At 54.4% G+C, this 26,873-nt stretch overlaps 1 protein-coding gene across 1 annotated transcript in view; it reads left to right on the forward strand.

Moving 5' to 3' along the window:
• LOC125126920 (myosin-16-like) overlaps positions 1-26,873 on the forward strand; it is a 34,576-nt gene that overhangs the window by 1,148 nt on the left and 6,555 nt on the right. Inside the window, 20 exon segments of the mRNA XM_047779258.1 lie at positions 1,416-1,559; positions 4,040-4,196; positions 4,957-4,984; positions 5,286-5,382; positions 6,144-6,236; positions 7,136-7,199; positions 7,559-7,655; positions 9,083-9,188; positions 9,990-10,179; positions 10,935-11,145; positions 12,175-12,346; positions 14,487-14,607; positions 14,610-14,680; positions 16,170-16,296; positions 17,063-17,121; positions 18,115-18,217; positions 18,528-18,630; positions 20,048-20,168; positions 23,302-23,477; positions 25,072-25,153. Coding sequence (XP_047635214.1) covers positions 1,416-1,559; positions 4,040-4,196; positions 4,957-4,984; positions 5,286-5,382; positions 6,144-6,236; positions 7,136-7,199; positions 7,559-7,655; positions 9,083-9,188; positions 9,990-10,179; positions 10,935-11,145; positions 12,175-12,346; positions 14,487-14,607; positions 14,610-14,680; positions 16,170-16,296; positions 17,063-17,121; positions 18,115-18,217; positions 18,528-18,630; positions 20,048-20,168; positions 23,302-23,477; positions 25,072-25,153 — 2,322 coding nt within the window.

The raw sequence follows: 26,873 nt of genomic DNA on the forward strand, positions 1-26,873 counted from the left end.
AGTAAGTACCCCCTCATCTTCCACAGTGGGCTGCAATGGGGCAGTGGGAGGTCTGTCCTTGGTGAATTTCATGAATAAGAGAACAGAGACTTTCCACGGTCAGAACTTGCCACCGCTAAGCTTTGTGCCTCACCTCCTTTGAGGGGTGTGGCTGCAGAGCTGGGTTAGAGTGGGTTTGAACGCGAAAGTCAAGCTTAGCTCTCAGGGGAAACATCCTTTTCGGAAGGGCAGGACACTGCAGTGTTGCCAGGAATGATGGATGATGGGAGTGGAACCCCAGAGGCCCCCGTCTGGAGGCAGTGTAAGGACAGCTCTTAACTTGGTGAGCCTCTGCAGTCATACGCCATGCAGCTAGGTTTGGGACAGAACAGACTGACTCATCCGGCTCCGTAGATACAGGCAAAGGTTTCCATTCCTCTGCTGGGGCTGAAAGAGAAGTATGGGCCTGTGGGTGAGGCCCAGCTGTCAGGAAACTCCCAGAAAGGGACTTTGAATGAAACTCAGCCTGATTTATAAGGGGTGTGGTGATCATGACGGGGTGGATTTTCCAGAACTGTCAAGATTTCAAATGATCTGCCTGTTGGACTCATGAATTATGAAAAGTCCCAGAAACCCCAACTGGTGTTTAAGCCTAGCATCTCAGGCCGAAGGCAGCTCAAAGACATTTGTTTTCTGGATCACGTGTCTTGAACTTCGGTCCCAGATGCTGCCATTTAGGAGCTGGCGCTCGTTTTCATTTACAGATGAAAAACTGGGGTACAGAGCAGGGCTGGGATGTGCCTGCTGTGCGCAGGAGCTCCAGATGCTTATGCCGTATTATTTTCACCGTAAAACATCTACCACTCATCATCGTTGTCTTTTATTGACTTTTTTTTTATTTTTTGGTCTGTTGGCTTGCTTGCTTTCAATTTTATCATTCAAGGGGGGTTGCTGGGAGCAGGGGAATGTCTTTTTTTAATAGAAATGTTCACCGTTATTCAGAAACCACCACAAATTCTCAAGGCAGAGCATCGAGCGTCCCATCTCTGCAGAGTGTCCCTGGGATCAATGAGCAAGTGCCAGCAGTGAACTTGGCTGGACGAGAAGCACAGGCTGGAGGTGCTCTGAACGTAGGGAGGGAACTTCAAGGTCTTTGGACATGATCCCAACTAAGGTCATGTACTTCTCCCAGCAACCAGCCAAGGGAGCCCCTGGCACCCCTGATTCAGAGGGAAGGCAGTTAGGGATCCTATGGCTTTGGACATCCCTCCCTGTCCCAAGTCAACGGGACATGGCTGGACCCGGAGTTGAGCCCACTGATTCCAGCTTTTTTGCAGGACACCAGAGAGTGTGTGGTAGGTACACTGTGCCGGATGCCCCCAGGGTTGTGACAGTACTCTGTCCTAATGCATGTGCTGCCGTGTCCTGACCCCCAGATGCTCACCGTGAACAGGGATGGCATCCAGCAGATGAATCCACCCAAATTCTACCAGGCCAGTGACATGGCGGACATGACCTTCCTGAACGAGGCCAGCGTCCTGAACAATCTAGGCCAACGCTACGTCAACATGAGGACCTATGTGAGTGCTGGGGCCGGGGCTGGGGAGGAAGGGGTGGTGGCAAACCTTCTGATGGGGAGGGGGCAGCTAATCTACTCTCCCCAGCAACCAACATACACCATGGCTGGGACAGGGGCAGAGGGACCACGTTTCTGACGTGTTAGGATCTCCACCCCAAGGCTTTGGCACCTCAGTGATGACACAAAATCCATGGGCAGCTGGCACACCTTGCACTGAGAATCTCAACCGGAGATTCTCCGATCGAAACATCATTTTCCCCCTAGGGTCTTCATATGGCCTTATTAGACGTCCCTCCCCGTCCATCCATTCATCCATTCATGTCTCCTTTTCTTCCCTTCTTCCAACCTTCCTTTCTTCCTTCCCTCTATCCATCCATCCAACCATGCATTCATTCACCAAACACTGAGCCCTGTGCCAGGTTGAGCAAAGGGGGTTACCATCCGTCCCCTGACCATCTTGGAAATCCTAAGACTTCCCGAAGGTGCTGGTGGCTAACTTCAAAACAGGATATAAGGGACTTTGGTGTTTGCCTCCCTAGATGTCTTTACTAAAAAGGAAAGACGCTGTCTGGTAGGAACAGGTGAGCTGGAGCCTGACTTCAAGGTCAGAGGCCACTGGGGATTTCCTTCCCCTCCCCCACGGTGTGGTGACCGCCAAAGAGCTGCCAAATGTTTCCTCCCCCCGTCCTACTCTAATACTTCAGCTCCAGCTTCAGGCCCCCGGCAGCACCGTCGCCCCATGTGGTACCAGGGGTCTCTGGAAAACTCGGGGATAGCTGCTGGGCCTGGAGGCCAGTGGGCATCCCTGGACTTCAGCCTGGGAAGAGCCACATCTGGCCCTGGCTGAGCCTGGGGCTTGGCTGCCCCTGTGCAGCCGAACCGACGATCCTGTGGGTGGCCACACCACGTCCTGGGGCTAAGGGGCTGCGGGCTCTGTGGAGTGTGGCCTGAGGGACCAGGGCAGCAGTCCCCTCTTAAATCCAAACACCTTGCTTGAAGCCCTGATTGAAAAACTCAGGCAGGCGGGGCAGCTCCTTGGCCCCGACGGCTTCCCTCTCATGCCCTCTCCTGCCCTCTCGTGCAAGGGTGACGGGGGACCTCTCCCTTTCCTTCTGACCCAAACAGGGACTTGACTAGCTTCTGCTCTGCTCTCTGCCCCACCCCGGAGACAGGGCTGGAGGGAAAGAGTGACTCGATGGCTGAGCCCAAGGATGAGACACGGTGTATCATCCTCTCACCTCTGTCTGGTCTCTGCTCCTCCTTCTTTGGCTCGCTTTCTTTTTAATAAGGTTCCTTTTAAAACTGGGTGCCAAGGGGGAGGGGGGGAGGGGACGGAGTGGGAGTTGGGGTGAGCAGATGCGAACTGTTACATTTAGAATCCAGAAGCAATGAGGTCCCGCTGTACAGCACAAGGAACTATATCCAATCTCTTTGCATAGAACATGATGGAAGATAATATGAGAAAAAGAATGTATATATATATGTGCGTGTGTGTGTGTGTGTATACACACACTTGCATGCCTGGGTCACTTTGCTATACCGCAGAAATTGATGCCATCACCATACTTCCATAATAAATAAATTAAAAAAAAACACACTATATTGCAGCTCAGCAAAGAAGCTGGGGGATGTGTCTCCCCACTTGGACAAAAATGGAAAGTTTTCAGGTTGATATGAAACGAGGCAGAGACTGAGGGGCCCCAGAGGTCAATGTGAGTGTCCAGGAAGAGAAGGAAAAGTTTGAGACCCGTGGATCTGGCCATTTCCTGCCCTCGCTTGTTCTGCCTTCAGATTGTTTCTTTCACTAATCTCATTGGGTTTTCTGATTTTTTTTTTTTTTAATGGGATGGCTTCCTTACCTAATTGCCTTGGGGTGAAGAGTGGAGATGGAGTCTCTTGTTAAAAGTGGATCAAACCCCAGCTGCCCACCAGTTGCAGACTGTGTCCACATGGCGGGGTCTCCACAGCTGCTAATACCCCCCGCCCTCAGAAACCTCTCCGTGAACATTCATGGAGAATCTCCACCATATATGAAGTGGAAAACGCCAGATAGAAGACCGTATCCTAGAAAATGAATCGTTCGTTTTAAAAACACTGCGAAGCGTTACGAATGTGTGTCTGGCTTTGCAGGTGCATCAGAATCTGTGGAAGAGGAAAAAGAAGCCCTTACGGAGCTCCCCTGTGGGAGGCAGGGGCAGCACTGAGCCCGCTGGGGGTCTTTTTTGCTGCATATTTGTCCATACAAATGAGTGTGTTATTGATTCAAATAATTAAACCAAAAAGACAATGAAACAGATATATATTAAAGAGAAGGCTGGTTTTGCTTACTGAAGAAAGACTCATACTTAGGTTTTGGGTCCCCCAGCCCCGGAGAGTGACTGTACCTCCAGCCAGGCTGCTCCGCGGAGGGCAGGGGTCCGGAGGGGAGAGGGCAACAGGGTGCGGGGGGCGCGGCTCACCATCTTCCTTGCCTCTCGCCAGACCTACTCAGGCTTGTTCTGCGTGACCATCAACCCCTACGGGTGGCTGCCCATCTACGGGGCCCGCGTGGCCAACATGTACAAAGGCAAGAAGCACACAGAGATGCCACCCCACCTCTTCTCCATCTCAGACAACGCCTACCACGACATGCTCATGGGTGCGTGCGGAGGGGTCTGCGTTCCGGCGGAGCGAGAAACATCCTCCGCCACCGACGCTCCAAATGCATGAGAAGCACGTGCTCCCCAGTCCCAACCCCGACCTCACACCACCCGTCGAAGGGTTTTTTTTTAACGTTGCTCGGTTACAATTATTCATTTTAATACTTAGAATTTGCTAATTCCCTGCCCTACCTCACACCCCCCTCTTGTTTAAACATCCCCAAAACACGGGATGATGGAGTTCCCCGGTGGCGCAGCAGGTTAAGGATCTGGCATGGTCGCTGCTGTGGGGTGGGTTTTGTCCCTGGCCCCTGAACTTCCACAGGCCACGGGCGTGTCTAGAAAAGGAATATTTACAAATACATGGGATGCCAAGCTACATAAGTTGCCCAGAACTCGAGTCAATGCTTCACCATGCCCTCCCATCTCTGCAGTATGGTACAGAGGTCTGGTGAAATGATTTTATTACCATGTCTCGTATGTTGCTCATGACTGCACAGCTCTATGCGACGGGACTGGTAGCAACAGCATGGCTGGTAAATTCTTGGCCCCTTCTGCAAGGAGGTGGGCTGCAGAGGCAGGCATGTGGCCCCAGATGCCACCGAATCCAAGGTCTTAGGTGTCCGCAGGCTGCTGCAGCCTCTCTCCAGGCTGGGTGGGACGCAGGCAGATGCAGACAGTGCAGCTGGGGTGAGGCCAAATGTCGAGTTTCTAAGTGTTTTCTCATTCCATCTTCCCGTTGCCGGCCCCTCCCTACAGATCGTGAAAATCAGTCCATGCTGATCACGTAAGTGTCCCTTCTGCGTCTCAGCCTATAGACATAGAATGAGGTCTGTGTCTTTCCCATGTAATGAAGCCCTCTTAGAATGAATTGGTGAGACTTTGTATGGAAATCTGCAGGCAGTGAGTGCGTGGCAGTGAGTAAGGCTGCGTCTGCTCACATGGGGGTGTGTGGGGGGTGCTGCCCGTGCCCAAGGCTGTCCTTGCCCAGCCCTGGTCCCACCCTGACGGTCCCCAGGTGGGATGTGACAACACCCAGCCTGCACCTTTCATCGCTTGGATTGTCTGCTCCCGTTTGCCACCTGCAGGGGAGAGTCCGGGGCTGGCAAGACTGAGAACACCAAGAAGGTCATCCAGTACTTTGCCAACATCGGAGGAAGTGGCAAAGAGTCCTCGGATAAGAAGGTAGGGCCCCACCGGCAGATTAGGGGTCTCTCGTCCCCAGCCTGCCCCATGTTTGGGTCCACACAGCAGTGCCCATATCACCCTCCCAGCTGCCACTTCATAGATGAGGAGATGGAGGCTTACAGAGAAGTGACTCCGGCGGGGTCCCCTGGGGAGAAGGTCTGACCCCTGAATCAGGATGGATTCTGATGCCCCAGACCACGTCGGCCCTCAGAAAGGCCAGTGGCAGAGCCCCTCGTGCTTGGCAGGGGAGAGAGGGGAAGGCCAGCTCCTGATTTAGCGGCTTCTGCAGCCCCTGGCAGCCCCAGGGGCACAGGGAGCATGCACTGGCCCAGCGGCAGCGATAAAAAGCTGACAAAGAGGAAAGGCGCCTTCAGAAGAAGACCAGGGATGCCCAGAGTAGAGTTTTCAGGCTCACACAGGAGTCTCATCACCAACAGCAAAGAATCAAGGCCTACAGGGGGTTCCTGTCGTTGTTCAGAGGGTTAAGAACCAGCTAGTATCCATGAGGATGTGGGTTTGAACTCTGATCTTGCTCTGGGTTAAGGATCCGGCGTTGCTGCCAGCTGCGACGTAGGTCACAGATAACGGGCAGATGCCCTCTGTCACAGAGACGGTCATCAGGCGGTGCCCCCCCCACGCCCCCTCCAGCCCCGAGTTCCTCCTTGGTTCCTGGCACATACGCCACCGTCGTTTGAAAGCCCCAGGTACCCAAGCAGCCACCAAAAGGCGACCCCACCTTGTACTTCTTTCTGGGTCAGGGGTCCCTGGAGGATCAAGTCATCCAGGCGAACCCTGTGCTGGAGGCTTTCGGGAACGCCAAGACCATCAGAAACAACAACTCCTCCCGCTTTGTAAGTGTGCCAGTGGCCGTGGTGGCCCTGGGGGTGGCAGGGCAGACATTATCACCCAGTTCCAAGGCAGGAAATCCGGGCTGCAACTCGCCAGTGGGAGGACGCGAGGGCCGGCCTCTCCTTCCCAGAGAGTTCAAACCTGCATCCAACCAAGCCCAGTTCAGGCTCTAAATCCAAGAGCCTGAATGCGGAGCCTGAGGCACACGGGGTGGAGAGAGTCAAAGTCAAAACAGGGGAATCAGAGATTTGCAATGGCTGAAAGCCGAGGAGCCCCCTCTAGGGGTCCCTGGCTGGAGGGATGCAGGAGGGGCCCTGTCCCCAGGGCCCTGGTGGGCGCTGGGGTCATGGGAGGAACTCAGCAGTGGCGCACCTGTCCCTGCTGGCCCCCCATGTCCTGCTGAGGCCTCCTGCTGCCTGAGCTCAGGGGGCCTGAGAAACCAGCGCTGGGCGGGGGGGGGGGGGGGGGGGAACAGGTGAAAGGTGATGGAGAGAGACTCCTGTTCCCAGGGGCATTTGTCTGCGGTTGTGCCAAAGGTCAGGGAGAGGGAGGTGGTGTCTCCCCAAAAGGCGACGTGGTACAGCGCCCCCTACATGGCAGAGTACCGGCACGCCTGCCTCTAAGCGAGTTCCAAAGGGCCCCAGCCCCTCCTGGGGGCACCCTTCTCCCGCACAAGTGTCCCAAACCTGCAAACGATCGATTTAGCGCCAGGACCCGTTCTCCTACTTCTCTGCCCATCTGCGTGTGAAGCCTGCGGCTCTGGCCCAGCTGCCTTGGGCGCAGTTACATGCCTGCAGTGCCCTTAGAACCCAGGGGGGCGGTCAGTGAGCCACAGTAGCCAAACCCAGGTCCAGAGCTATTGGTGTCCTCTCTCACCACCCGCCCTCCCCTCCCGGCTCAGGGCAAGTTCACCCGAATCCACTTCAGAACCACCGGCAAGCTGGCTGGAGCAGACATGGAGAGCTGTGAGTCAGGCCCTGGGGGCAGGGAGGGCTCCTGGGGGCAGGTCCAGCTCCGTGATGTATGGGGTGGGGGGGCAGTGCACCATGAAAAGTATTACGCATTTCAAAATCGCAGCAGAGGGACATTAAACCAAGCGCGGGGTCTTTCTGAACACAGCCTGTCTCGAGTCCAGGAGACCAGCCCTCCCCCTCGCGCCCCCCTCCACCCCGAGAGGCTGTGGGTCTGGGGGAGAGGGAAGAGCAGACCCGGGACTGGCCAGGGCACTCGGCTTTATGGGGAGGGCAACTCTGCCTTCCACGGAGCCCTGCACTCCAGGCAGACAGGGCTGAACGCAGGGGTGCGTTTGCTTTTTCTTTTCCAGATCTCTTAGAGGAATTGCGGGTCATCTCCCAGCAAGCCGCTGAGAGGAGCTACCACATTTTCTACCAGATTCTCTGCAACAAGAAGCCTGAGCTTGTTGGTAAAGATCTTTACGTCTGCCTGATGGACTCGTAACTTGCTTGTCCTCTATTTTCAATAACCAAAGGATGCCCCTTGTAGGAGGATTTGGAATGATGCCTGTGGTTCTGCAAGATTCCCTGGGGTTTAGAGTTACGTGAAGTTACAGGGAAGTTCCTCGAAGTTCTCCTCACTTTGCAACAGCCTAGGAGGCGTCACCCCACTGTTGGCCCATTTCACCGATGGGGCTTTGGATGCCCGCATCTCGTGAGTGAGACATGGACCTGGGATACAGGGCTTTAGACAGCCCTCCCCAGGTCTTGCTCAGACAGCAGCAGAGAAGGCAACCCAGAACCACTGCATGTGACAGGCTCTCCTCTGGGTGGATGTGGCCCACTGAGTGCGCAGCCTGGCCAGCAGGCTGCACTGACCCACTCGGCTGGAAGCCCCTGCGCAGGCACTAACGTGCCCAAGTGTCCACGGCAGACCTGCTCAGCAGATAAGATTGGGGGAAGGATGATAACTGAATCTTCCACATACACACCTCCTATCCCAGCCAGAGGCTGGTGTATCGAGTACCATCCCCCTCTCAGGGATGGGTTTTATTTGTGTTGGACACGGTGTACTTTTTAATTCATATATGGCATTTTGAAATGGGAAGGCTTCACATAAAAACCTACTTTCCTGGTTTCTCTGGTAGAGCAGACGATCCAATAGCCATGGGCCTCCCCTCTGACATGTCACTAATCAGGGCAGTGAGTGGTGGTAGCCCCTTTGGATGGAGCTCAAGCTCTCCTGTTTGCCGCACTCCCCACCCAGCCCTATTGCCTCTCTGGCCCTGGAGCAGAGCAGCAGGCACCACTTATATTCCTTCTTGAGCTGTAGTTTTTCTCAACAGCAGAGAGGAAAGAAAAATATTTTTTGCACACATAGCTCTTCCAAAACTGAAAAAGGAAAGATAGACCAAGAGGGGCACACATTTGAAGAAAAATAGAAATGAACATACTTCTTCGTAAAAGCAACACCATCCCATGCATATTATATGTAAGTGATTGTTATTGTCTGCTGCACGCAGTGTGTTTCTTTCCACCTTCAAGTGTGACCTGCTCTCTATAGGAGAGAGAAAGGAGAGATATAGGCATCCATTTATTCCAAAACTATTTATGGGTTATCTGCTAGGTACCAGATATTGGGCCAGGTGACAGAGGCCACAACCACGATCCTGAGACCTTCTGGTCCCTCTAAAGTTCCTCACACGCCTGTTCAAGCCCCTCCATGACTCTGGCTGTTCCCAGAAGGCAGGGACCACATCTTATTCAGCTCTAGAGTCCCCCAAAGCCACCATCACACCTGGCACATGGCAGACATTTAGCGATATGGATTACAAATGAAAAAGAGAAGAAAACCACGTGTCACCAAGCCACTAACCTGCTTTCCTGCTCTTGGCGGAAAGCCTGCTGCTGGTCCCCAACCCTAAGGTGTACCACTGGGTGAGCCAGGGCGTCACTGTCGTGGATAACGTGGACGACGGGGAAGAGCTGCAGATCACAGACGTGAGCGGGTGGGCGGGGCTGGTGAAAGACTGGGGGGAACTTTGGGGCCCTGCAGGCACTGCCACCAGACCTAGGCAGGACCACGGTGGGGGGCGGGGGGGGGCCCTCAGAGCTGCCAGGAAGCAGCCCGGATTCTCCCCTGGAGATTTCTGGGAGTGCAGTTGGCATTTATCCCAAGCCTGTCCTAGCAAGCAGAGTTTCTCTTGGCAGCACTGAACAGGAATGCTGTAGGGATTTACACGACCGTCTAGTCCACACACCTTTTCTGCCTTCCCTTCCTTCCTGCTGGATGGGAGCCTCCAGTCCCCGCTGCACCCTCTCTCTCCTCCTCTGTGACGCTGAGCACCTGGGGCTTTCGTTAGCTGTGTCATGTACTCTCACCTCTTTGACGATGGAATTGATTTCTCGTGCAGCTTGGCCTTCCCCTCCTCCCAGTGCCCAGCAAGGAGCCTTAATTGTAATATAACCGTGCTAATAATATGGGCCACTTCTTATTATGTGCCAAGCACTGGACTAAACATTTACCCATCATTCTGGTTTATCCCGACGACCACCTGCTATGCCCATCCGGCAGATGTCTAAACCGAGGCCAGGGAGGTTAAATAAATACAAGGACTCCCTTGCAGAGCCTCTGGTCTGGGCGCCTTGGAGGAAAACAGACTTCTCTCTGGTCCGGGTGTGTCTGACCTCCAAGGTCAACACCGTGCCCAGTGGCCCTCCGGTGCCACTCCACGGGGGCCTCCACTCTGCGGAACAGGAAGCCAGGGGCATCTGGGCTTTCTCCCCGCTGTGGCCTTGCAGGTGGCTTTTGACGTGCTGGGCTTCAGCACCGAGGAGAAGATCGGCGTGTATAAGCTGCCCGGGGGCATCATGCACTTTGGCAACATGAAGTTCAAGCAGAAGGCTAGAGAGGAGCAGGCCGAGGTGGACACCACAGAGGGTAGGTGCGGGGCGGGGGCCATGCAGGGGGCGCGGGGCTCTCCTGCTTCCTGTGCCTTTCACAGGCGTCCTGCAAACCCAGAACGTTCCTTGTACGTCCAGACATCGAGAGTCTCAGAGACACGACAGGGTCAGAGACATGATTTGGGGCTCTGTAATTGCTTTTCCACTTGACCTTGAGTGAGGGGGGGAAACCAGTCTCAGGCCTCTGCTTTCTTTTTTTTCCTCATTCCTAAATTTTTAAAAATTGTAGTCTAGTCGATGGACAATATTATTTAAGTTCCTGGTGTTTAATATAGTGACTCACAATTTTTACGGGTTATACTCCACTTACAGCTATGAAATATTGGCTATATTCCCTGTGTTGGACAATATATCCTTGCAGCTCATTTTAATACTTAAAAAGTCTGTACCTCTTACTCCCTTCCCTCTATATTGCCCCTCCCCCCTCCCACTCCCCACTGGTAACCACTAGTTTCTTCTCTGTGATTCTGCTTCTTTTTTGTTATCCTCATTCGTTTGTGGTACTTTTTAGAGTCCACATATAAGTGCTACCTTACAGCATTTGTCTCTCTCTCTCTCTCTCTCTCTGTCTGACTTACCACACTGAGCATAATGACCTCCACATCCATCCATGTTGCTGCAAGAGGCAAACGTTTGTCCTTTTTTAGGGCTGAGTAATATTCCATTGTATATCAATAGGACAGCTTCAGACCTGTTTTCTCATTGGCCATGGGGGGGGGGGTCCTCCTCCTCCTCCCCCAACCCCTTCCCTAAACACAGCCGACGCTGCCGGGGTTGCCCCAGCTTTCTTTCCCTCACCTGCTTTCTCTGTCCCTACTCAGTGGCTGACAAAGTCGCCCACCTCGTGGGTCTCAACTCTGGGGAGCTCCAGAAAGGCCGTCTACGACAAGATGTTCAAGTGGCTGGTGATCCGGATGAACAAGACCTTGGACACCAAGATGCAGCGGCAGCTCTTCATCGGGGCGCTGGACGTCGCCGGCCTCGAGATCTTTGAGGTGTGCCTGGCCTCTGCTCTGGGGTGGCCCTCCGCCCTTTAGAAGCCGCTTTTCACCAAGCTTGTCTTGTTTCTCATCTTGGACTGGGGCTAGCCAATCTCAGTTGGCTCCTGGGTCTCTGACTTCTGGTCTCCAAAAGGTTCTCTCTTCATGTGCATGGCCCCAAGTCACAGAGAACGGTGTGAACACAGCAGAATAGAAGGAGGGGTGTGCTGGCTGGAGCCGGGCGGGACGGGCTCAGCAGAGCTGACGGTTAAATTTTCAGGACTGCTGTGAACCCGTTGACATCCTGTTGATACATATCCAGGGTGTATTTACATCATGGAAATTGGCTAACACTACAAATCAGGTTGTGGGTGTTTTTTTTGTTTTGTTGTGTTTTTGTTTTTTGTTTTTTGAGAGAGAGAGAGACAATGAGAGCTCATTTATCAGCACAGTACTAGTGGCCTCTCTTTCTTGCCACACAAATGAGACTCAGGTCTAATCACCAGACAAGCATTTTTCATAGGAGGCTTCCGCATGGGGTTTCATTCAGAGAAAAGAGTTTCTGGTTTGAAAAACAATTAAAAGGTTTGTAAACCCCCTCAAACCCCTTCATCCTCTACACGAGGGCGAGAAAACCCAGACAGAGAGGATTGTCCGAAGGCACCCACGGGTCCGATCCATCACGCATCTCAAATGATTGCTATTCCTGGAAAGAAAGCGGTTCTTCTCACGATGGGGTCCATTAACCACACCGGGTAGGGAGTCTGAGTTTCCGACACCAGACACCAGCATCGGCACGGAGTGGTCCTGGCCCCGTCGTCAAGCCGCTCGGAGCCTTTGCCGGGGGGGGGCGTCCACGAGAAGAGCTTCTTGCGGGGCCGATGGGTGCACGGATGGGGTGGTTGCTGTGAAGGCATCTGGGGCGGTGCTGATCACAGGTCGGCCCTCTGCAAGCTTTAGCTCTGCTTGGGGCCCAGCCCTTGGCCCCGGGACAGGCTCCGACTGCGGCTGCCTGACGCCCCTCCTTCTCTCTCCCACCTGCCGTTCAACAGCTTCGAGCAGCTGTGCATCAACTTCACCAATGAGAAGCTGCAGCAGTGCTTCAACCACCACATGTTCGTGCTGGAGCAGGAGGAGCACAAGAGGGAAGGCATCAGATGGGTCTTCATCGACTTTGGCCTTGACCTGCGGGCCTGCATCGACCTCCTGGGAAAGGTACTCCCCTTCTCCAAGGAGGGGATGGAGCAAGGTCAGGGCCCCGAGCGGGACACGTCTCAGGAGGGGATCTCCCTGGGGCCTGTGAGTTCGGGGGAGTCAGCAAAACGGCTGATGACCTTGGCTTATCTGACCCCAAGCTTCCTCTCTGCAAAATGGGTCCAGCAACCTCTGCCAAGGCCACTGTTAGTGCAGCCGTTTTCTGCCTTCGCTCATGGGATCATCATAAGCTACCTTGTGCAGGGGAGGTAATTTATTATAACCATGTCACACACGGGAACATTGCGGCCCAAAAACATGAGGTCATTTGCCCATGGTCATCCATCCTGCGAGTGGCAGAGTCAGGTTTTTTGATTGTTTTGGTTTGGTTTGGCCACGCCCATGGCATGTGGCCATTCCCAGGCCAGGGAGCGAACCCAAGCCACAGGAGTGACAACACCGAATCCTTATCCACTAGACCACCAGGGAACTCCCAGTCAGGTTTTAACTAAGGCCACCTAAGAGCCTCCCTTGTAATCACACCTTAGGGAATGTCTGAGCAAACGGACTTGTGCAAGAGTACATAGTTTGGCGGAGGATACATTAGGAAGTTGGGATTCGATGTATACACACCACTGTGTATAAAACAGATAACCAACAAGGACCCACTGTATGGCACGGGGACCCACCCACAATATCTCGTAATTATCCGTAAGAATATTTTTATATGTATAACTGAATCACTTTGCTGCATATCTGAAACTAACACAACATTGTAAATCAACTATATATTTCAGTTTAAAATGTTCTGATAGGAGTTCCCGTCGTGACACATCGGAAACGAATCCGACTGGGAACCATGAGGTTGCGGATTTGATCCCTGGCCTCGCTCACTGCGTTAAGGATCCGGTGTTGCCAGGAGCTGTGGTGTAGGTCGAAGATGCAGCTCGGATCTGGTGTTGCTGTGGCTCTGGCGAAGGCTGGCAGCTGTAGCTCCAATTAGAACCCCTAGCCTGGGAACCTCCACATGCTGCGAGTGTGGCCCTAAAAAAAAATTTTTTTTCAATAATAATTTCTTTTTTATTACAGTATAATTGGTTTACAGCGTTGTGTCAATTTCTGCTGTATGGCAAAGGGACCTGGTTACACACATATATGCGTTCTTTTTTTCATATTATCTTGCATCACGTAAAAAAAAATTTTTTAAGAATATGTAGTTTGACGAAATGCAGGAAAGGGACCGAGAAAGGACGTTAATGAGGCCGGTGACAAAACGTGAGCAAATCCATCCTCCCATCGTGTTGGTGTTGACGTCTTGGTTTTCATTATTGCATAGGGGTTGTGGTAACATTTGGAAAAGCTGGATGAAGGGTACCTGGGATGCTTTGCACTGTTTTTGCAAGCCTGAAATTATTTCAAAGTAAAAAGCTAAAAAATAAAAGAAAGGACACCCTTTGTCTCCAAAGCTCATCCTCAGGCGCATCAGAGAGAAGCTGTCATCAAGGCAGCCGGGGCTCTTGAAGGTGTGGCCAGCCTTACCTCCCCGAAAAGGAGTCTCCAAAAACAGGCTGGGCACACAATCTGCCTGTCCCCCCCCACCCCAACGTCTAAAAATACCCCTTGTCTCGCTGTCATATATTAAGCACTGCCTGCTTCCAGGAGTCTTTAGAAATTCAGACCCTTCATGGGTGTGTGTGGGGGGGTGCGTATTAAGTCTCTAATGCCATGTGTGAGCTTTTTTTTTTTGGTGAGAGGAGACCTAGAACCACATCCAGCCCCTAGGAGCTGAGGACATCCCTGAGAAGGAGAAGGAGATAAAAGAGAATTAAGCACAGAGAGGACAAGTCCATACATTTCACCATTTTCCAGCGAGCCAGGCCTGCCTGGCACCACTCTTTGGGTGGGCTGAGCATCCGGGCAGCTCTGTAGCCCCTTCAGAGACGTCCGTCTCCCCTTCCCTTCTATGGGACCTGATGAATTCTAGCCTCTTTCAAGTCTAAATTGTCCTGGCACTCAAAGAGCAGAGCCTTCGCAGAGGTCGTGGCTCAGAGGTCCGCACCCTGGCTGGCCTCACGGGGTGTGGGTCACTCGTCCCCCTGACCCCAGGCCCACACCAGAGTCACCCATCGGTCTCCTCTCATGCCATCCTCTTCCCTTCTAGCCCATGGGTATCTTCTCCATCTTGGAGGAACAGTGCGTCTTCCCCAAGGTCACGGACGCCATGTTCAAGGCAGCCCTGTACGACAACCACCTGGGCAAGTCCAGCAACTTCCTCAAGTCCAAGGGGTTAAGGGCAAGGGCAAGGGGCCCGAGACCCACTTCGAGCTCATCCACTCCGCAGGCACCGGGAGTACCGCCTGGGCACCCCTGTGGCCCCCTGCCTCGGGCCTCCCGCTCGCGCAGCTGTAGGTCCATCAGCCTTGCCCCCTCCGAGGCTTCCCGCCTGCCACTAGCACAGCCACCATCTGAGAGGGTGAATAGCTTCCTCCTCACTTCTCACTCTGGGAATTCCAAAGCGATCAGCCACGGATGCCCTCCAGCCAGCAGTTCATGCCCTCAGACCTGCCAGGGCCACGCCATTGTCCACGGCCCTCAGTTCGAAGGCTAAACTTGGATCCCCGTCAGAAATGCCACTTGCCAAAAGAAGGAGTCCATCAATGATTCCGCAATTGATTAACGCATCCTGCTGACAGCTCGCGGCCACCAAACCAACAAAGTGACATCTACAGGGGGGGCTCCTTCGCTCCTGACAAAGCTAGTCCTTGGGGAAGAGGAAAACTGAGGGCAGCCAGGGCTCAGGTTTACGTGATTAATTGATAAGGGAGGTGATCAGTATTTGTGCCAATGCTAATGCCTCTGCTACCAAGGAGTTCGTTAAGCTTCTGTGGGTTTAATGGCCGGAGAACAGCAGCCTTAGGACAGAGCTGCCAGGAAAGCTGCTGTTGGACTGGGCATCAGGGCCAAGCTTTTATGATCCAACAACCATAACCATGCCAATTACCAGCAAAATGAATTGTGCTGCTACCTAGAGCAAATAGCACCTCACCTCCCACAATGAAATGAGGACTCTGTGTCTGTAGCAATGGGACATGCAAAGTCAGGTGGGGCCTGTGCCCTTCTAGGAAGGCCCAGAGGTGACAAATGCTGTAACTGTGTAGGGGAAGGAAAACCCACATTTCCCTGGGCTCACTGGAAGGATCTGAAGGGGCCTTCCCTCTTTACCTCTCCAGTTGGGGCCACATGGTATAATGAATGGGAACCAGAAATTAGTGCATGTCCAATGACTTGGACACACGGAATCCCCAGTTCTGGATGGATGGAGCCCCCCTTCCACCGGGCATTGGCTGGAGGATGTGTGCGTCTCAGCAAGGAGAGAGCAGATGCCCCTGTAGAGAGTTCCCCATGGGGCTCAGGATTCCACTGGTCAATGTCCATCACGGAGCCTGGAGTAAGATCAGCCCACCTGGGTGGAGGAAGACCCAGGGGTCAGGGAGGCTTGGCGTGGCCAGCAAAACAAGACCTGTAAGGGAAGATCGCACGTGGCAGAGAGCAGCTGGGGAGTCTTAGTTTGCGGGCAGAGTTCAGAGATGGGGTGCCCCGGATGGGTAAGCTGCAAATGCCCAAGACAGCAGAGGACAGGGGCCTCACTTCAGATTGGGGCTCAGGGACATCTCGGGCCTCCAGGCAAGTCACCAGGACAGGAACTAAAGCCCCAGGAGATGGGGCTGAAGGTTGGTCCAGGGACCCCAGAGCATAAAGAGATGGAGGTCAGGGTTCTGTCCGTGGGACCTGAAAGGTGGACGCTGGGCCTGAAATATAAACACTGGCATATGTTCCCCTTCAGGTGGGTTACAACATCTCGGGCTGGCTGGAGAAGAACAAAGACCCCCTGAATGAAACAGTGGTGGGCTTGTTCCAGAAATCAAGTCTGGGGATCCTGGGCCTTCTCTTCAAAGAAGAGGAGACTCCAAGTACAGCTGACCCCGTGTTGCATCTAGTCTCTCTGTGCTAATGCCCTTTGGTGGCCAGAAGAAGAAGAAGAAAATCAAATTCTCATATTCAACTCTTGTTGAATGAATGGATGATGGATGAGTGAATGAGTGAATGAATGAATGACAAGTTGCTTGAGAGAGGCCAAGGATGCTAGTGTGATAAAGAGATACAGATGCATCCTGGGAGCTTCCATCAACCAAGCTGACCGCTAGGCCCCTATCACCTCGAGGTGCAATGGTACTGCTTTGGAAAAGCGGATGCCCAAATGCCCTGTGCTTATTTTCTGCCCCCTGCTCCCCTCAGTCTGAGGCAAATGCCAAGCGCAGCCCTGCTTCCTACCCAGCCAAGGTCCCAGCTCAACAGGGCCGCCCCTCAGAGAGACGAGAACTGCAAATCCCCTTGGGCTCAGAGATGTCTCCACCGCCAGCATGCAGTTCCCCCAGATGGTCCGTGGGCTCTTCTTCTTCCCCAGGTGGTGGGGGCAGCGTGGCCCCTGGAGCCAGCCCTGAATCACGAAGGGCTACAGACCCTCCGGGGAGTACAACACTGCTTATGGCAATTAAGCCACAGCCCCGCTCACCTTCTCCCTGGTGGATCTTGTTTTCCTGGGGTGACGGTCCTACCTCGGGTGGTCCCAGGACAAGATCTTTCAAAACCAGAGGATGCACATCCTTATCAGAGAGCCCTAAATGGGGTGCCCGCCCCTCGCTGCTGACATAAAATGTGCTTTTCTCTCTTCCTCAGCTGGGACCAAGAAGCAAAAGCGAGGATCCACCTTCAAGACAGTTTCCAATTTCTACAGGGTACGTAGGGGCTGCCCCCGAGGCCACCTGTGACCCCTGTCCCCAACCCCACCCCCTTTCTTTGGGCTGGTGGTCTGGCTGCTACCTCACAGCCCAGGACGGGATGCTTTCATTTCTGTACCGACAGTTTCCTCTTTCATTCGAGGAGTCCGTTTCCTTCTGAAGAGGGCATAGACCCACAGGACCACAGGGCAGAAAGAAACCCTTAGAGATGGCCCGGTCCCATGGCACCACTGAAACCAGAGAATGGTGGGACTTGCCCAGCCTAACAAGTGGAAATATCAGTACCTAGGATCTAGCGCTGGCAGCTCTTCTGGGCTGGTCATAACGTTTCGGCATTACTAGAAACACATTCCAAAGTGAAGAAATGGGGAGATGTTTCAAGAGGAAATATGTCAGCATTTCCCAAGGGCCCGGCAGCTGTCCTAAGGCAGAGTGGGCCACCTCCCTGGACATAGCCAAGTGGAAGAGGAGGGCCCATCCAGTAGGGAGGCTAAAAACGGAGTGAGATTTGTCCACACAGGCACGAGGGCGCCTTCTTGGAGCTCAATACTATTACGAGCCAGCCCTGAGTTCCAAGGGTCCCGCTTCTTGGGAACCACGTCACCTCGGGCAAGTTACTGAACCTCTGAGAGAATTTTAATTTTGATTCAGTGAAACTAAAGAGGAGTTCCCCTTGTGGCTCTGTGGTTAAGGAATCTGACTAGCATCCAGGAGGACACGGGTTCCATCCCTGGCCTCCCTCAGTGGGTTAAGGATCCGGCGTTGCCGTCAGCGGAGGCGGGGTAGGTCGCAGATGCGGCTCGGATCCCACGTGGCTGTGGCTGTGGTGTAGACCAGCAGCTACAGCTCCCATTAGACCCCTAGCCTGGGAACCTCCATATGCTTTGGGCGTGGCCCTAAAAGACAAAAAAGACCAAAAAAAAAAAAAATTAAGGAAGAACTACCTCTCCCAAGCGTGGGATTCACTGCTTCTCTCTCGCCCATCACCAGGAGCAGTTGAACAGGCTGATGACGACTCTCCACAGCGCTGCCCCCCATTTCGTCCGCTGTATTACCCCCAATGAGTTCGAGCAGTCGGATTCGTCACAGGGACGTGTCTCCTGGCTGGAGGTCCTCGGGGTCTGTGAAGTTGGGCTTCGTTCCCAACCAAGCCCACTTTTAATTACCAAGGATGATGGGAAAGAACCCCCACAATGGACCCATCCAAAGATCGTATTCTGGCTCCTTAGCAAAGCAGAGGGGTGCCCACCTGGCCAGACGTCACCCTCAGGAGCACCTCTGGACCGTGGCTTAATTGTGGGGAACCTGGGACTCCCTGGGGCCCTCCTTGAGTGCATGGAGTAGCCTGTCCTGCCCCAGGGCAGTGACCCCGCGCCCCCATCCTGCGCCCTCCCTCTTGGCAGGCGTGGTGGATGCCCAGCTGGCTTGCAACGGAGTCCTGGAAGGCATCCGTATTTGCAGGAAGGGCTCCCCCAACAGGCTGCAGTACCCAGAGTTCAAACAGAGGTGAGTGTGTCCTGCTGACACCCTGAGTACAGTTCTCAGTTTTCAGGGGCCGACGCTTGATAAATACAGTCCCACTGTGGCAGACACTGTGGGGGCAACGATGGACAGACACTGTCTCGCTGTCACTGCTTCAGGACACAGTGACCCAACTTGCAACAGCCAGCACCCGCATTTCCTTGCCTGAGGCCTCTCTCTGGCTGCTGGAGCCTGCTTTGCTTTGGCGGCCTGAGAGCATCTGGGAGTAATGCCTCCCCAGGAGTGGCCCTCAACCAACCACTGAGGACAGTTGGTGTATAAAGACTTTGGCTCCCTCCCCCTCCTGGTGGACTAACTCCGCAGCCTGTTCTGTACGGGCATTGTGGTGAGAAATGTTTAACCACAGGCTCTCCGGGTTAAAAAAAAAAAAATTTTAGGAGGTGCCATCGTGGCTCAGTGGTTAATGAACCCAACTAGCATCCATGAGGATGCAGGTTCAATCTCTGGCCTTGCTCAGTGGGTTAAGGGTCCAGCGTTGCTGTGACTGTGGTGTAGGTCACAGACGTGGCTCGGATCCCGTGTTGCTGTGGCTGTGGTGTAGGCCAGCAGCTACAGCTCCGGTTCAACCTCTAGCCTGGGAACCTCCATATGCTGCAGGTGCGGCCCGACAAAGAACCAAAAAAAAATTTTTTTTAAAAAGAAGCCCTGATTTGTAGTGTCTGCCAGCATCCATGTTCTACGTCCTCCCACCGAGGCTGATTTCAAGCCCATGCGATGTCACCGAAGGCGGGGCTGGAAAGAGAGGCACCGGAGCTCGCATGAGAGCCGGGTCCAGCACGCCCCTGCTCCCCGCGCCGCCCGGCCACACGAAGCCCCAGCTGTGTGTTGTGTGAACTGCCTTTTCCTGGCTTCCTGCCCCACTCCCTCCCTCTGCTGCCTCCCAGATAGACTATTTGCGCTGGAATCCTGGTCTCAAGGTCTGATTCTGGGGGAACCCCAACGGCGACCTCCACCTAGGGGTTCATTGACATTGACACCCCCCCCCCACTTACGAGAACATGACCACAGATGGATGGAGCAGGAAGGGTCACTAGAGGCCACCTGTCCAAGTTCAAGCCTTCTGAGCTCCCTACCTGGGGAAGGACTAAGGAAGAAGCAGTTCCCCCCCCCCCATGCCTGGAAGAAAAGATCAGAAGGAAAGAGGCTGGGGTCTTCATTTCCAGGGCCATCTCTCCCACGGAACTCCCAAGCCACAGGGACTGTCAGGCCCCCACGTCGCCTGTCAGCCCCCTCCCTCTGCTTGCCACCTGCCATGGGCATCTGCAAAATGAGTCACATCCCTGACTCAAGGCCACCCCACAGACCCAGGGGACCTGTGCGGCCACACGTCCTATGCTGCCAGCCTGGGACTGATGGGGGCTGTCCTCGTCTCTCCCGGCAGGTACCAAGTGCTAAACCCCAGCGTGATCCCTCAGGGGTTCGTGGACAACAAGAAGGCCTCCGAGCTGCTGCTTGGGGCCTTGGGCCTGGATACGAATGAATACAAAATTGGACACACCAAGGTAGGGCCTTCCCCTGCTGCTCCCGCACCTCTCAGCCTTGTCCCAAGAAGGTGGGCGTCCAGGTATGCATTCCAGCTTCGTTGTGTCAAGTCCCTCAGCTCCCTCCTCGGAAGGGTCAGGGCTGGTCAGCTCAGTCTCAGGGAATCAGGGTAGCGTGCGGGAGAACCCAGCCCGGACAGAGAGCTACTTCGTGAACAGAGTATTTCTGAAGATGGGCATATGAGCCCCAGATTTCTAAGACTAAAAGGATCTGGCCAGAATCAAGGTCCTGGATTTGACTGGGGCACCACAGTCCATGCGTGGGTGAGGTCTGAGGGCGAAGTGCCTAAAACCAGCCCCCACCCACCCACCCACTCTGAAAGCCCCAGCCCTGAGCTGGCAGCTAAGTCAGGGTTGACTCAGACGGAGCAGCCTCCTGCTCCTGACTCACGGGGCCCGTGTCTATCCCACTTCCTGTCAGGACTGTAAGGGCCAGGCTGACGGGGGGAGGTGGCCTTCTGCAGCTGCCCAACCAGATGGCACCCCAACATGACGGCTGGGGTGATGTGGGAGGAGCACTAGCTTTGCATCAGGCTCCAAGCTGCTACCACCATGCAGCCTGGAGCGGGTGGCCTGCCCCTCCAGGTCTCACGGGGGCGGGGGGGAGCGGGCAGGTGCAGCTTCTCCGGGGAAGCTCCAGGCTATGTGTGCATCCAACACATAGGGAGCGCTTCCCACGTGCCAGGTATGGTTCCAGGCTTCGGGTTATACAGGTGGACAGAACCCCGCCAACAGCGGGGGGTGGCAGGATTGTGATGCTGCTCTCGCATCTGCAGGAACTGTGAGCTTCAGCCTCCTGCACGGTTGAGACGAGCCAAGTTCAATATAGGAAGCCTCAGGCTTTGTCACAGAATCACTGAATATATGAGCTGGAGGGGGCCTCAGAGACCAGCTCCTTCCCCAGCCCCACTCCTGATGGGTGGGAAACTTAAGAACGCCTGGAGAAGGCCCGGAGGGGACAGGCCCAGTTTCACAGAGCTGGGTAGGGCAGAGCAGGCCTCGGGCCTCCGGTGGCCGTGGGTCATGAGGTCAGGGCAGGCATCACCTGTTTCTGACAGGGCTGTCCCTGGGCAAATGGCCTGCATCTCGCTTTGCCCAAAGGGTTGCCTGGGGCTGCTGGGGACAGCTCTGCTCCTGGGGTTGTGGGGCAGGCGGGGGCGGGGGGTGGGGGGCGCCAGGCAGGCCCTGGTGGCAGCGGCAGAACAAAGAACAGCACGACGGCCTGCGCTCTGCCTCCTGATCCCTGGCTTTGGCTCATGCAGATCCGCCTACCAGCCACTTGAACAAACCTCAACCACAACTATTCCTGAAATACCAAAACCCAGGTTACTCCCCTATAATGGCCAGCTCCTTGGGTTTGGGGGGCGGGGGGAAGAAGCATATCCTTCTCCATCCTTCTCCTGGGGGCACCCAAGCATCCATGTAAAGGATTCCTCTGGGGGCTCTAGCCCCCGCCCCCACCTGTAGGAGGGCCAACTCCCAGAGCTGGGCGGACCTGGGGTCCTGCACTCCCACTGGACAGGAGAGGAGAGTGACTTAGCCCAGGTCACCTAGCACACCCAAGGCTGGCTGACCCAGGTGTCGTCTCCTGGCTCCTCCTCTCCTTCTAGAAGTTTCTATCACGTTCTATTAGAAGCCTATAAAAAGATGATACATTATAAAACACACTGATAAAACAATCACCTGTGATCGCTTAAAAAACCCAGGCCTTAATCTTTGCATCTCTTTCCTCTCCTTCCTCCCCACCCCTAGGAGTAACCCTTCTCCTGGATGTTCACTGTCTCCCTTGCCTTTTTAAATATAGTTTTTTAGGGGTTTTTTGTCTTTTTTTGCTATTTCTTGGGCCGCTCCCGCGGCATATGGAGGTTCCCAGGCTAGGGGTCGAATCGGAGCTGTAGCCTCCAGTCTACACCAGAGCCACAGCCACGCGGGATCTGAGCCGCATCTGCAACCTACACCACAGCTCACGGCAACGCCGGATCGTTAACCCACTGAGCAAGGGCAGGGACCGAACCCGCAACCTCAAGGTTCCTAGTCGGATTTGTTAACCACTGCGCCATGACGAGAACTCCTAAATATAGTTTTATCACATGGGCACATGGTCCCAAATTTTGAGCTTCACGAAAGCATCACACCTGATAGGCTCTTCCACACACGCTTTTTTTTTTTTTTTTTTTTTCTGGTCTAAGATCCAATCCAGGATCACATGTTTTTTTGTTTTTTTTTTTTTTTTTTTTTTTGTCATTGTTGTTGTTGCTATTTCTTGGGCCGCACCCTCGGCATATGGAGGTTCCCAGGCCAGGGGTTGAATCGGAGCTGTAGCCACCGGCCTACACCAGAGCCACAGCAACGCTGGATCTGAGCGCGTCTGCAACCTACACCACAGCTCACGGCAACGCCGGATCATCAACCCACTGAGCAAGGGCGGGGACCGAACCCGCAACCTCATGGTTCCTAGTCAGATTCGTTAACCACTGCGCCACGACAGGAACTCCTTCTGGCTCTTTCTAACACACAATGCAAAGCTGGCCTTGATTTCCTGGAGACGCGTCCCACTCATAGGCCAGAGCCAGAGGTCTGAAATTGTGCAGCACTGGGAAAACTCTGTCTCCTTTCCAGAAAGTTAACCATCCAGGCTGAAGCCTATCCCCTCTTCCTAGTCCTGGATCCCGTGGGACCAGGACTGTTCTAAGGCTGCTCTGCTCGGTGATAAAGAAGGAAGGCCCTTCTGCCAGGCCGTCATCGGAGAGAGCGGTGAAGACCAGAACAGTCTATCTCGAACGCCCCTCTAAGGGAGCAAGTGACATCCCCTTTTCTCAGAGGAGGCACTGAGGCCCTGAGCTATGAGGAGACGTCCAAGGGGGCTCAGCTGGTGAGTGCAAGGCTAGGACTGGAGCCCAGAGGAGAATCCGAGCGTGAGAGGAAGCAGACGCCGAGGCTGGCAGTGGCCCTGCAGGTGTCCAGGCCAAGGCCAGCTGTTTCCGAAGGGCTTTAAACATCAGCACTTGACCAGGTCTCTGAGTTCTTAGGTATCTTGAGCTTCCCCCACCCCAAGCGGCTGCCGTTGGTGACAGCTGGGCTATGTTCAGTTCAGCGTGTCTTCCCCGCAGCGGGTATCCTGGCCAAGCTCGAGGACGTGCGGGACGAGCGCCTGGCCAAGACCACAATCGTGTTGCAGTGTCGGCTCCGGGGTTTCCTCATGAGGGTGGAGTTCAAGAAGACGCTGGAACGAAGGCAGCCCCAGCGGGGCAGGGCCACCGAGGCCACACCGTCCGCGTGGAATGACCAGGGACCCCTTCCCACCCCGGGTCAGCACCACCAGTGCCCCTGGGCAGTGAGAGGAGGGAGGGGGTCAAGGCCTTTACCGGCCCGAAGAACCCCGTGTGGGGCCTGTTTTGGTTTCCTAGAGCTGCCATTCACAAAGCGCCACAAACCAGGTGCCTTAAAGCCATGGAAATTTCTTTTCCCACTTCTGGCCTCTTCCACTGCAGCCTCTGCCCCTGTCTCCCAAGGCCTGCTTGTGTCTGTGTACTCACATGGTCTCCTCTGCTCAGAAGGACAGCAGTCGCCTTGGCTTAGCCCCCCAACCTCATCTTAAGATGTGACCTCATCTTAACCTGAGTCTTTCCAGCTGCAAAGACGCTATTTCCAAATAACGTCACATTTGCAGGTTCTGGGGGTTAGGACCTCAGCGTAACTTTTGGGAGGGGACCCAATTCAACCCATAACAGGGGCCACCTAATACAAGCCCTTCTCGTTACAATCTACAAGTCCCTCTCGCAGCCCTCCCCAGACCTGATCCATAAGACGGGGCTGTGAGAGGAATGTGGTCAGGCCAGCACCCCCATTTTACAGACGTGGAAAGTGAGACCAGAGGGGTTAAGGAACCGGGCTCATTTCGTGCCGAAAGAGTCAGGATTAGAACCCGGAAATCTTTGTTCAAAATCACCTCCCTCGGAATCATGTTTTTCAGCCATCCCCTAAAATGGTCATTAGAAAATAGCTCTAGGAGTTCCCGTCGAGGCTTAGCAGGTTAAGAACTCAACTAGCATCCATAAGGGTGTGGGTTCAATCCCTGGCCTCGCTCCGCAGGTTAAGGACCCAGCGTCGCCATAAGCTGCAGCACAGGTCACAGACACGGCTCAGATCCATTGTTGCCATGGCTGTGGCCTAGGCCGGCAGCTGCAGCTTTGATTCGACCCCTAGCCTGGGAACCTCCATATGCCACAGGTTCAGCCTTAAACACAGAAAAAAGAAGAAAGAAAACAGCTCTGGTAGCCCGGGCTGACCTGTGCTGGTTGACTCTGGCTCTGTGCCCATAGTAGTAGCAATAATAACGGCAATGAATGCATAATAACAGGCCTTCTCTGGCCCCAGCTGGGCTGAGTGGTGGGATGTTGGGCCCAGGAGAGTCTCAGTAAATGGCAGTCACATGAAGCTGCCAGGGACAAGGAGGGCTGACTCCAGAGATGGCACACAATGGGATCTGGAGACTGCTGGGTGAGGTGAGGGAGGGAAAGGAGAGGAAATGCGGGAAGAAATGAGCTCAGCTCTGGGCTGTCTGAGCGGAGCCGACCCATCAGGGAGGCCAGTGCCCTCCATGCAGCACACACCCCCGTATTTTTTTTTTCTTTTTCAGCCGCACCCACGGCATATGGAAGTTCCTGGGCCAGTGGTCGCATCCAAGCCAGAGCTGCAACCTGCACCACAGCCGCAGCAACCCTGGATTCTCAATCCACAGTGCTGGGGGAGGATCAAACCCACACCTCCACAGAGACAAACTAGATCATTAACGCACGGTGCCACAGCGGGAACTCCCCGCATACTGTATTTTAACCAGGCAACCCTGGGTTCTTTTTTGCAGGATGGGCCTCAAGGTCATCCAGCGGAACACACGCAAGTTCTTGCAGCTGCGTTTCTGGGGCTGGTGGAAGCTCTACAACAAGGTGAGGGCTGAGGGGCCAGGGGTCTGGGCAGGGGCACTTCTTGGGGGTGTGAGGCCGTGGGATGCTGCAGGGACAGTCTACAAATGAGGGCACCTTGGAGACAGAGGAAGACCATAGCCTCCTTCCAGACGGGGGCTGATTCCTCCCCGGGAAAAATGACTCTGTTCTCCCACCTTTCATTCCATTCCTCAATATAGAACCCGCTTGGGGAGTTCCCATGGGGGCTCAGCAGGCTAAGAACCCAACTAGTATCCATGAGGATGCAGGTTCGATCCATGGCCTTGACCAGGGGGTGTAGGCTCTGGCATGGCCATGAGCAGTGGTGTAGGTCACAGACTGGACCTGGTGTTGCTGTGGCTGTGGTGTAGGCCAGCAGCAGCAGCTGTGATTCAACTTCCAGCCTGGGAACTTTTGTGTGCTTTAGGTGTGGCCCTAAAAAAGACAAAAACCACCCGCTTGGATGCAGGGACCCCCCCTCTTCCTCCCCCCACCCCAAACAGGCTTGGTCCGCAGTGCCTGGCTCCTGGGCCTGCTGAAGCATCTTCAACTCCTTAAAGTCCTGGCATCCGACCTCTCCTTTCCCAGGCTGCTCTGAGGCAGCGTGAGGGCCGTGTGTCAGCCTGGCCCCTGGTGGGGCTGCAGGCGCCCTAGCAACCAGGCCCCCCTCCATCAATGCAGGAGGCCACGAGCCACGCTACTACGTGCAGGCTGAGTCACACCAGGGCGTGGCATCCCATGAGTGGGGGCCCCATGAAGAGGAAGCAGGCCGCTGGGCCCCAGGGGGCCCGGCTACCGATTCAAGACACTGGAGCATGGGGTTGTCCTGAGGGGGCAGGGTTCGGTGCAGCTCTGCCAAGGGTCGGAGGGGCTCCAGGTCACCTCTGGGGGCCCTGAGCCCACACAGCTCACACAGAAGCTTCTTGCCCCTCCCCGTAGGAAAGAACTTTCTAACAATCGGTAGCTGACCGCAGATGTAAAGGGAAGGAGCATACACGCTCTACCTTCATGAGGGCCCGCGCCACCCACCTCCTCAGGGCCTGAGTCTGCAGAGGGGCCGAAACCAGCATTTCTCCAACTTTAGCGATCACGCACCTTTCCAAACCTGTTCCATCACTGACCCTCTTTCTTTACGCCAACTCGCTTTTTTATCTTGAAATTTTTACCTGCAAAGAAAACTTTGCAGCCCCACCGGTCTCATCCTAAGCGAATGGCACCCATAAAATTGTGGACTTCAAGAGTTCTTCATTTTTAAAAAGTATTATTTTTTAGGAGTTCTCGTTGTGGCTCAGTGGTTAACGAATCCGACTAGGAACCATGAGGTTGCGGGTTCGGTCCCTGCCCTTGCTCAGTGGGTTAACGATCTGGTGTGAGCTGTGGTGTAGGTCGCAGACATGGCTCAGACCCCATGTTGCTGTGGCTGTGGCGTGGGCCGGCGGCTACAGCTCCGACTGGACCTCTAGCCTGGGAACCTCCACATGCCGTGGGAAGTGGCCCTAGAAAAGGCAAAAAGACAAAAAAAAATTTTTTTTAAGTATTATTTTTTAAAGTCATCTATTATTATTGTACAAAGTTATGTTTATAGGAACGATGTAACAAGGAAAATGACAAGGCTTCTCTGCAGTGGTTGACTCGGCCTCACTTGACCCCTCGGTATAGGTATTACCCTTTGGGAAGCCTCAGCCCAAGAGCCTTTAAGATTCTTTCCAAGCTGGACCTAAGT

The sequence above is a fragment of the Phacochoerus africanus genome, chromosome 5 (genome assembly GCF_016906955.1).
Source record: "Phacochoerus africanus isolate WHEZ1 chromosome 5, ROS_Pafr_v1, whole genome shotgun sequence".
Classification (NCBI taxonomy): Eukaryota; Metazoa; Chordata; class Mammalia; order Artiodactyla; family Suidae; genus Phacochoerus; species Phacochoerus africanus.